The sequence below is a fragment of the Delphinapterus leucas genome, chromosome 7 (assembly GCF_059928025.1).
Source record: "Delphinapterus leucas isolate spDelLeu-1000000601 "Yukka" chromosome 7, BTC_Dleu_Yukka2, whole genome shotgun sequence".
Classification (NCBI taxonomy): domain Eukaryota; kingdom Metazoa; phylum Chordata; class Mammalia; order Artiodactyla; family Monodontidae; genus Delphinapterus; species Delphinapterus leucas.
The window spans coordinates 4,717,538-4,728,638 of NC_143135.1; the positions used below are offsets into that span (position 1 = coordinate 4,717,538).

Genomic DNA, 11,101 nt, shown 5'->3' on the forward strand with positions numbered 1-11,101 from the left:
ACAGTTATGTCTGTGATCCACTTTGAGTTAATTTTTTATGAAGAGTATAAGGTCTATGTCTAGATTCATTTTTCTGCATGTGGATGTCCAGTTGTTCTGCCACCATTTGCTGAAAAGACATTCTTTCCTCTATTGTATTACCTTTGCTCCTTTGCCAAAGGTCAGTTGACCGTATTTACGTGGGTATGCTTCTGGGCTCTCTATTGTGGTCCATTGACCTATTTGTTAATTTTTCCACCAAGACCACACTGTCCTGATTACTGTAGCTTTATAGTAAGTCTTGAGGTTGGATAGTGTCAGTCAAACTTTGTTCTTCTCCTTCAATATTGTGTTGGCTATTCCGGGTCTTTTGCCTCTCCATATAACTTTAGAATCAGTTTTTTGACATTTACAAAATAACTTGCTGAGATTTTGATTGGGATTGTGCTGATTCTATAGATCAAGTTGTGAAGAACTGGCACCTTGGAAATACTGAGTCTTCCTCTCCATGAACGTGGAATATCTCTTCAATTATTTAGTTCTTCTCTGATTTCTTTCATCAGAGTTTGTAGAGTTTTTAAAATAAATTTATTTATTTTTGGCTGCGTTGGGTCTTCCTTGCTGCACGTGGGCCAGGATAGTGACATTGATACAGTCAAGACGCAGAACTCTGTCCCCTCAACAATCCCTCAAGTCACTCTTTTTCCCACCATCTCTCTTCTTTTCCCACCCCCTCCCGAACCCTTGGCAGCTGCTAGCCTGTTCTCCATTTCTTGACTTTTGTCATTTCAAGAATGATATATAGGGACTTCCCTGGCGGTCCAGTGGGTAAGACTCCGCGCTCCCAATGCAGGGGGCCCAGGTTCCATCCCTGGTCAGGGAACTGGATCCCACATGCATGCCGCAACTAAAAGATCCTGCACGCAGCAACGAACAGCCCGCACGCTGCAACTTTAAGACCCGGCGCAGCCAAATAAATAACTAACTATATATATTTTTCATTTTAAAAAAGAATGCTACGTAAATGGAGTCATACAGTTTGTAACATTTTAGGATTTTTTTTCACTTGGAAGAATTCTCTGGAGATTCACCCAGGTTGTTGTGTATCTTAATAATCTCTTATTTTTTATTGCTGAGTACTAGGTGCATGGTGTGGATGACCAGAGTTTAATCCACTGAAGGACATCTGAGCTGTTTCCGGTTTTTGCCTATTATGAATAAGCTACTGTGAGCATTTGTGTGCAGGCTCTCGTGTGAAGGTAGGTTTCCATTTGGCTGGGATGAACGCTCAGGAGTGCATTTGCTGGGTCGGACAGTAGCTACGCGTTTGATGTTTAAAGAAACCACCAAGCTGTTTCCCAGAGCGGCTTCGGCATTTTACATTCTCAGCAGCGATGCATGAGTCATCCACTTTCTCTGCATCCTTGCCAGCATTTGGCGCTCTCACTGTCTTTTATTGTAGCCATCCTGATAGGTGTTTAGTGATACCTCATTGTGTTTTTACTGTGCATCCGCCAAGTGACTAATAATGTTGAACATCTCTTCTTGAGCTTTTTTTCATCTCTGTAACCTCTTCGGTGAAGTGTCTGTTCATGTATTTTGCCCATTTTAACTCGATTTTTGGTTTTTGTTCAGTTTTGAGGGTTCTTTATATGTTTTAGGTGACAGTCCTTGATGGCATATGTGGTTTGCAAATATTTTCTCCCAGTCCCTATTTTGTCTTTTCGTGCCCTTTCTTGATGGGAACTGTGTGAAGCCTGTGTATCAGCTTGGAGCGGATCGACCTCTTCGCCCTGTTCAGGAGGCAAGCAGGAAACCCAGCGTCTCCGCACCGTGTCACCCTTCACTCCCGAGCTCCCTGGCTGGGCTGCTGCTTCCTGACTTGGAGTCTCCTTGTGCTTGTTTCATATATAATGTCCAGGGCTTTTCATTGTGCTGACAAGAGGGTAAGAGAAAAGTATACCCACTCCTGAAAGTGGAAGTCAGCAAACATTTTTTCTTAAACTTAGATCAGAGGTGGTCAAGCTTTCTGTTTTCTAGAGGCTTCTTCGTTTTTACCTTGGGTAAAATAGGGTAAGATCCAGACTTTAAAATGGACTGCTAGAATCTCTCTCTCTCTTTCTCTCTTTTGCAATGTACTAAAAGCAAAAGTTGTGGGTTGTACGTGAGAAGGTAATCAGCTGTGATTTTTTGTCTTTCTAAGACTTCACCGCCCCGCCCTGGGACCCCCTCAGCCTCCCAGTACCTCTCTCCTCTCCTCTCAAGCATCACTTTCCCCTCCCTCCCGGAAGGGCCTCCCGAGCGCGGCTCTCTCTTCCTCGGCCCGGGCGGCCGCTCAGCAAGCCCCCCCGCACTGAGTATGACCCAGCAGCGTGGTTCTGGGCAGGCGGCGGAGCTGGGGCGTAGCCATCAGCGTGTATGACTGCGCCTTCGTGGGATGGATACAGCCACCTCCTCAAGGTAAATGACGCCCACGCTCTCCTCTTCCACCTCTCGGCTGGCCACCTGGGTGGCTCTCAGGACTGTCTGCGAACTCTCCACTTCCTCCGGCGGCCGGTGGACCCTTTTCCTTGAAAATACCGCCATGGCTGGCGACTGAGTTATCCGGCACGGCCGTAGACAGCTCCTACCACGTTCTCTGGAAGTAAAGGGTCTCTTCTGCAGCCTCTCTGAGAATGGCCACCTCGTCCACCACTTTGTTGGCCGGCAAACGGCACCACGGCCGCCCCGCCCCTCACCTGTGGCTGCGACCACCTCTCCCACGGCAGTTATTCCGAAAAGGAGGAAGAAGCTTGGAGGAGGCGGGTGGCCGAGAGGGGCTGAGGTTGCAGAGCCCGATTCTGGAGCGCACGCCTCTGCACTGTGGCAGGGCTGCCTTGGCAGTTCCTACCTCTACTCCCGAGATGTGTGTTGTAAAGCTCTCCTGCCCGCCAGGTGCCATGCTTGAGCGCAGAGAGTGGCCCAGGTGCACCTCTGTCCCACCCAGCACGGTTTGTTTCCTGAGGGAGTTACAGCGTGGTGAGGAGACACAGCCGCAGACGGAATGAGAGCGGTGCGCACTCGACTGGGGCAGCACGGCACACACTGGGCCTGCTCACAGCCCTGCGGCGGAGGGCGAGCAGGAAGGCGCCCCTGAGCAGCCGCTGCAGAGTGGGGTCCTGTGGGACGTGGAGGAGTTTACCAGGCACCAGGAGGGATGTGTGCAGAGGTCTTGGGTGAGCGAGGCTGGGCCAGGAGCTGCTGGTGGGGGTCTGGTGCTTAGGGCATAAGGAGGCTACTAGAGCGGGCTGGGGTGGGGACAGGTGTGTCCACGGCCGCCGGAAGGAAGGAGGCAAGGCCAGAGGGAGACCAGGCTGCCGGCTGCGGGCTGGAGTGAGTAAATGAGGTGTGGTCCCTGACCAGCAGCAGTGGCATCAGTGGGGTGCTTGTTCGGAGTGCGGCTCCTGCACACCTTGTCCTCCTGAACCAGCACTGTGGGCAGGGCTGGCCACCCGACTTCTGACGAGGCCTCCAGGGACCCTGGGGCCCACCCAAGTCTGGGCGATTTAAAGCAATGTGAAAGAGGAGAAGCGAGGATGGTGAGGGGTAAGGGAGTGAAGGACAGGCCCGGGGCCTGCGGAACCCCATGTGTGGTGTTCCTGAACCCTGAGCTGGGATTGGACCAGCCGGGTCTGCCCATGGCATGTGCAGAGGAGGGAAGGATGGCTGGTGGGAGGAGGGAGAGTGGCTGCCAGTGAGTGGCACGTGTCATGAGAGAGGGAGCAGGGAGAGGAAGCGGGGGCTGGGGCCCTACCAGCAGGGCTTGGATAACTAACCAGTGTCTACTTCTTCTCGGAAGCCGGTCTTTAGGGGGCGAGTCTCACGCTTGGCTGCGTATTGCAATCACCTGGGGGAGCACGAAAACACGGCGGGTGCCCAGACTCTGACTGCGGTGGTCTGGGGGCCAACCTGGGCCCTGAAGGGTGAGAGGCACTGCTGGGGGAGAGAGCATGGAAAGATCCCTCCCACTTCCGCATCAGATCTGCTCTGGTTCGTGCGAAGGGGCCTACAGGCCATCATTTATCTTGATGTCTGGCTTCTCATCCTTGCCTGTTTTCTTTTTGGATTCTGTATGACCTTTTTATTTCTGCTCCAGAGATCACCCCATCTCTGCTATTACTGTCCCCACATGCTGCCTTTAACTCATCGTTGACTTAGCACATAAAATAGTTATGGTTTTTACGATAGTTACTTTCTAACTCAGCCACACGGACTTTAACGCTGTGCGTGTTAATCCCCACTTCACCCGTGGCCCCGGCACTGTGGCTGCTTCTCGTTGTCACTTTTCACCTTCACAAGCACCAGACAATTCTCTCATCTATCATGTTTAGGGTTTCTTTAGGCTTTTTGGTTCCCATCTCCCTAAAACATCAACTCCATGAGGCCAGGGGCTCTGTCTGTTTTGTGGTTTTGTTTGTCTCAGAAACAGACTTACCTTCATAATTACGTTTGACTCAGCATAAGATAACTTTGTTCCCTGGACATGAGTGACGAGAGAAAGTGTCTCAGAGATGCTCTGGATGGTAGAATTTGGGTGTAAAACTTTTCTCTATTACGTGTGACTATAATCAAGCATCATCTTTTAAACACACACTGGTGGCAGTGGCAACAAGACAGACGTGTGGAAGAAAACGGTAATCACAAGCTGTTGCTGGTTTTTTATTTGCCACTCAAAATTACGACCAAAGGGGAAAAATCTTAAATGATAAGAGCACAGCAGCAGGGCAGAGAGGACGGGGGTGGTTGAGTCTGCACTCGTTGCCGTATGATTATCATAGGCTTTGAGCTTGACTTCGATGCCAAAGAAGAGCCGCACCACCCTGGGAGCCTCCTAGGACTGCTCCACACCTTCCAAGGGCACTGCTGCGGGGAGGCCGGGCCGGCGCTCCAGGGCCCCGGCGTCTGCAGAGGGGAGGGCCAAGTTCAAGTGCCCGTCCTCTGCAGAGATGCTCACGGCAGCAAACCCAGGATCAGGCACGTGTCACATTTAACTCTCGTACTTAGCATGCATTTGAAACGGTCAGACTCTAAAAAAGTGTAATTCCTGTTTGGGCAATGAAAATCGATGTCTCCTAATGAAAGAAGTTCCATGTTACAACACCCAAAACAAAACAAACAAACAAAAAACCCGGAAGAGTCCATCTGCCCCTCACTGGAAAAGTCACCGGCAGATTTTCTCCAGCAGAGATTTCCCCAAAGCCTGCACTGGGCTCAAACAGTGGGGATCGGTTACTTGGTCCTGAAGTTTCTAAGTTTTTCTCCCACAGTCCCCCTGCCCATGGATGGTTCTAAGGAAAAGCCACAGGCCTTAAGTCTCCTCCCCCTACTCCTTCCCCCCTCCCCACACCCACCTGAAGTCCCTCAACTAAGGCAGTGGAGCCTGAGAGCAAATGGATCAAAACAGAACCCAAGAATTAGTCTTCGCTCTTCCAACTAGACAACAAAACTGTGATGTGCAGAACCTGACCACCCAAGGTCTCCCTTGGAGCTTCAAAGTGGCCCATGTCCCACTGTGTCCCCAGGCCACCTCCCTGTGGTGAACCCTGAGCCCCTTCCACAGGGGCAGATTTGACCCTCACAGTGGCATGAATGACAGCCCTGAGGCACAGAAATGCTGGGGCTGAATGCTTCACAGAAAGGCCCCCGTCAGCTGTACTAGATCCCGGGATGGAGAGCTGTCGGGGTTACATGCAGCCAGCCCCACTGGAGGCTGCGCAGGGTGAAAGGGCAATCCGGGCCGCGGGCTCCCTTCACTCGCCGCGCTCCCAAGATACGGTTTAAGGTGGCCTACGGAGAGCCTGACTGTGTGTAGTAACTAGGCCCCGTAAGGTACAGCCGCTGTTACCATGTCAAGAAATGTGGGTCCAGCAGAGTGAATGAACCAGGCCCCTTTGCAGCTGGTTCCCATGACCCCGCCTGTAACCCCACCCACCAGCGTGACTGTCGGTGTGCAGGTGGACCACGGTTCCTTCCCAGGAGAAGTCTGTGGAATCCTTTCTTGACAGGTTTTTTTAATGTGCACAGGCTTCTAAGAGGTGGCATTTTATGTTGGTACTATTTCACATACCTTTGAGCTGCAAGAAAGTCAGAAACTCGATTATCGTGCGCACGACATTGTTCTCCAACAGCCGCCTGTCAACGCTTCCTAGAAACCAGGGGATCAGCGTTGACGACCTTGGTGCCTGTCTTAGACCTGGGCACCTGGGGGCATCACCGGCGTGTCCCTCCCTCCCTCTCAGAGCCCGGCTCAGCGCAGTGGAGGCCCTGAGCCCCTGTGGCCGCCCCTGAGCTTACCCTCAGGTTTGCTGCTCCTATTTCTGGCGGCTGACAGATGGGGCCGGGCCAAGCTCAGGCCCTGGCTGTGGGTTAGCGGTGGCAGGAGCCCGATACCCCCCACTGCCCTGTGTGCCCTGAGATTAAAGTCCTCTCACCCGGCCCGGCTTCGTCTTCAGGCTCGAGTTCCCGCTTGCCAGTGAAGCCATGCTTGTCGTGAAATGATCTGTGGTTGTCAATGGCATCTGTTTGCAAATCAGAGGAAAGCACCTAGGGTTGCCACTGTAATGAAGGGCACATGGCCGCTTATAGCCAACACACAGCACAACGGACTGCAAAAACAAAGCCCAGGCACGAGACCGTGGAAGAGGGGGCTGTTCTCCGTGGAACCTGAGGGAGGAACTCGTGCCAGGGCCAGGGTACAGCTCTTCTCCAGGTGCTGGGGCCCCACGGAACAAGAGGGGAGCCTCCAGTCAAGAGGGGGCAGCACGTGGCCAGCAGAGGGCACCGGCCCCAGGGGCGCAGACCTGGTGCAGGGAGAGGGGAGTGCCAAGGGGGCCCTGGGGCGGCTGGAGTTTGAGCTGGATGCCTCCCAGGCAGAGGACAGGGGCTGGAGTCCTGCGTCTCTGAAAACGGGGTCGGGGGGGGGGAACCACAGGATTTGCAGTTCTGATGTAATCAGAATTTTATTTCTCAAAGATCACTGGCTGCTGTGTGGGAGACAGACTGAAGCCGGGGAGAGAGGTACAGACGGAGACAGAAGGAGGAGGGGAGGGAAGGAGGGAGGTTGAGTGTGTGTGTGTGTGTGTGTGTGTGTGTGTGTGTGCACGCAGGCGCACACTCTGGGTGGAGTGACACGGGGGAATGGTAACTGCAGTTCCCTGGCGGTCCAGGGGTTAGGACTCCGCGCTTCCACTGCAGGGGCCCAGGTTCGATCCCTGGTCGGGAAATTAAGATCCCACGTGCTGAGCGGCACGGGCAAAAAAACAAAAACAAAAACAAAAGTATTGGAAAGAAAGAATGAGGGCTCTCCACCAAGTGCCCTGGAATGAAGAGAAGGGCCTGATAGGGGCCCTCTCCGGGCTAAAGGAGAAGGCCTGGCTCTCGGTCTCTGGCTACCTGGCCTGGTGGACTGTACCATCTCCAAGCCCAGACAAAAGAAAGCGAATTCATTTTTCCAGAGACAGAGGTCTTGGCATTAAATGTGGAGGAATGATAAGTAACCCGGCGCTTCCAAAGGCCACTGGGTGCAGTCAGGCTCAAACTATCCTCAGCATTTTTATGTTGCCGTTTTCTGCGCTGACCTGAGAACAGAAGTCAGGAGCACAGTGTGAAGTTGCAGAGAATCCTGACAGATGGCTAGTCCAGACGGACAGCTTCTGGTGATCCAACTTGATAGCGAAAAACGGTTTGTTTTCTAACAGGATTTTTTGGCTGTGCCACAAAGCTTGTGGGATCTTAGTTCCCCGACCAGGGATCGAACCCGGGCCCCAGCAGTGAAAGCGCTGAGTCCTAACCACTGCACCGCCAAGGAATTCCCTAAATCTTCTTGATAAGTACATTTTCAGTATGCCAGAGTCACATGGACAAGTATTTCTGTTGAAGGGCTCCTTCTTTCTTTCGAGCCAGTGGCACAGAGACGAGGTGCTTTCTCAGGGGAAGAACTCAGGGCTGCAAAGGGTTCAGGAAAACTCGTGCCCTTTAAATCAGTCTTTGCCTCCTGCAGGCGAAGTGACAAGACCACGTGGGGACCGGCTGCTGCGTTTGATCTGAGACTAAAGGTGCCCAGCAGATCCTGCCTGTGGCCCCATTTAGTTTTTGTCATTTCTGTGCCTGTGTTTCTCAAAGCCCGGCTCTCAGGCACCCTCCAGGTGGTCAGATAAACAACCACCTGCAGTGGGAGAAGAGTCTGTACTTAAACTTGGGGATTAAGAACTAAAAGTAGCTCCCCGGGGTAGTTTAAACGGGGACCATTCTTCCCAACGACTCTGGAAGGATTGGGATATGAGCTATATATGAGTTGTTTGCCTCGTTTCCGGCAAGAAAGTAGGAAATAAATAGAGGAGGATTTTTTTTTAAGGTGGATGGATGCCCCCAAATCAACCATGCCTGCAAATTTGAAAGCTACGAGTAGGTAGGAGGTTGGATGGGAAGTGAAAGGTCTCCCCTCGCCCCCTCCTTTAGGACAATTAAAATCTGAAGGTGTCACTGCAGACAGAGGACGTGAAGAGAGCAGAGAGTGGGGGCTGAGTGGGCGAGGGGAGGCCGCAGTGGCCGTAGCCTGCACTGCCCAGAGCTGTGCCCTTTAGCGCTGGAGGCGTGGCCTGTCTGCACACACCCACTCCCCCGTTGCCCGCCACCTTCTGCGCCCACTTAGGAATTCCACAGCAGCGAGCTGGTCTCTGAGCCGCAGGCTCGGTGTGCTTCCCTGTAAATGCAGCAGTCGAACAGGGGGTCTCTGAAGGCCCCAGCTGCCCTAGACTCACTGGATTCTCTGCATCATGAATGTAATCAAACTACTCCCACCGAGTCCAGACGACGTCACATCAAGGACGAGACACCAAGTGTCAGTCACCCTGCAGGACAGCTCCAGGGACAGATTTGGAGCAGGACGAGAACCTTCTGCATTTAGTTTTGGGGTGAGCATGTTTTGGCTTCTCCAGGTCACCTGTGAATTCCTATCCCAGGCTTAGGCTCACGGAAGATGGAGATAAGGCTGGGGTCAGTTGACCTGGGGTGCTCTGTGAAGCCAAAGAGTGGATGGGAACGTTTAGGGAGACACAGAGGGACCCAAGAGAGGGCCCAGAACAGAGCCCCAAGGGATGTCTGCCTTCCAAGACGGTCACCTGGGAAAGCCTGAGCAAAGTCCGACGCTAGGAATCCCATGGGGTGCAGGGCAGGAGAGCCAGAGGAAGGAGAGGCTTCCGGAGGTATCAGGCCTGGGCCAATGTGCCGAGCAGTTGAGACTGGCCGGGCCGAGGAACGGGGGTAAAAAGGGGGAAGGGTGCAGAGAAGGCAGGAGAGGGCCCTGAGGGTTTGCCAAGCTGCAGGCTGTAGGATGGGTCAGGGTTCAAGAAAGAGCGAGGTGCCCCAAGGCTGGGGTTGGGGGGACAAACGGGGAGGAGACTGAGAATTGGGACATCCCGGGGGCTGCCTTTCAGGGAATCAGTTAAACCTACAGAGAAAGCATCCTGCCTCAGAGTCTCATGGAAGACTCCCCTGTTTCCCTTTATCAAACTCAAACTGGAATATCAAGGTATCAGAACGATGACTGGCCACCCGCATATTTCAGAAACAGCAGGATGAGCACAAGCGCCACAGCCAGCACTAGAAGGGCAGGTTCGGTGTCGAGAGGCCATGTACCCGCATCACTTACGTGGTCCAAGAAGGTAGCCAGCACTGTTCAGGGTCCAGCCTCTCTTTTCCTTCACCTTAAATGGGAGAAGGGGGTTCAGATGGCAAGAATCTTGCCTGGTACCGGCTGCGATGGCTCAAAGAAGCCCCAAAGGCCGCTTCTGCTTGTATAACCCACCATGGCAGCCTGTGAAGTTATTTACTTCACATAATCACAGAACTTAAATTACAAACACACTTTAGTTACTCTTTCATATACTAAGCCAAGAGTTGCAAACTGTTAAAGCAAGAGCTTTAAATGAAATTAGAAGGACATTAAGTGAAATTCGCTCAGACCTTCCAGGCGCGACACAGGACTTTCAATAATGCATGTACCTTTGGAAGCTGCAAGAAATTCCAGATTTGCAGATAAGCTATATTTGACATGAAAATAGGACTACTTGCCTTATCAAACGCTTCCTTTTGCGCCGTAGGCCACAGGCTCAGGGTGCACCCACTGGCTTTTAAGTGATGCTGGGAACATCTGTTAACACCAGCTCGCACACGGTGCACTGGCGCACTACTGAACTGAATGGAACGAGATTTGCTTCTCACTCGTCCGAGGCGCTAACCTCAAGCACCGCAGTGTCCATGTTTAGTGGTCGATAGCCAGGGGCTGTTTACACACTGGGAGAGGCGAGGTGCCAGGAGGAAAGGAGGGGGCCTCTGAGCGGAAACCGCCGCCCTCCGCCCAGCCCCCTCTGGTCTGCTCGCAGGAGCCGGGCCCCTCCCTGCGCAGTTCCCCGCGGCAGGGACCCCCCCCACCCCCGCCCGCCCGGAGGCAGAACCGATGGCACAAGGCACCCACCCTCCCCCGAGTCTGGTTCTGATGCGGTTGCCCCCCTTTGCAGAGAAGGGGACCCGCTTGGGGAGCGTTTGCTCCCCAGCCTGCACTTACTGGCGACCCGAGCCCCAGGGTGGCTGAAAGGGCCGCAGCGAGGAGCAGCGAGGCGAGCAGGAGGGCGCAGCCTCTGGGCATCTGCAAGGGAAGGCGGGCGGTGGGGGACGGCGCGGGGGGGCCGGTCTCAGTCCCCAGGGCTCACGTCGGGCGGAGGCTCGGACCCCCCCCCACCCCCCGCGGGTGCGGGAAGGGCGGCCAGGAGCCGAGGTGCCGAGGACCGAGAGCCTGGGCAAGGGGCAGAGGCGCCGCGCCGGCCCCAGGGAAGGTCCACCCTCAGGTGGGCGCTCCGGAGAGGGGACGGCGGAGAAAGGGGGTCCGCCTCCCGCTGGGGTCCCCTGGGGCGCGGTACCTTGAGCGGCGGGGCCCGGGGGATCTGCAGGTCCTGGGGCGTCAGCGGGTCCGGGGATGTCGGCGGGGCCGCGCGTCCGTCGAGTCGGGTCGAGTAGGGTAGGGCAGGGGGCTCTCACCGCATGGCGCGGCCTCGGGGACACGGAGGCGGGAAGCTCAGGGCGGCTG

General features: G+C 54.2%; 1 protein-coding gene across 1 annotated transcript; it reads right to left on the reverse strand.

The window, feature by feature from the left end:
- Positions 1-4,591: 4,591 nt before the first annotated feature.
- GAL (galanin and GMAP prepropeptide) lies at positions 4,592-10,663 on the reverse strand. The gene is made up of 5 exons (XM_022591166.3): positions 10,583-10,663; positions 9,668-9,722; positions 6,450-6,536; positions 6,086-6,163; positions 4,592-4,920 (listed from the first exon to the last, which is right to left on the reverse strand). Exons 1-5 carry the CDS (start codon positions 10,661-10,663, stop codon positions 4,850-4,852), a joined length of 372 nt encoding a protein of 123 aa, XP_022446874.1. The 3' UTR covers positions 4,592-4,849.
- Positions 10,664-11,101: the final 438 nt, after the last annotated feature.

Bases quoted from the DNA above. Each gene is read 5' to 3' on its own strand.
- GAL (XM_022591166.3), bottom strand. From the start codon at position 10,663: ATGCCCAGAGGCTGCGCCCTCCTGCTCGCCTCGCTGCTCCTCGCTGCG. The intron at 6,537-9,667 runs GTAAGTGATGCG...ATTTGCAAACAG, and splicing joins TGGCTACCTTCTTGGACCAC to ATGCCATTGACAACCACAGA. The intron at 4,921-6,085 runs GTATGTGAAATA...TCCCCTCTGCAG, and splicing joins GACTTTCTTGCAGCTCAAAG to ACGCCGGGGCCCTGGAGCGC.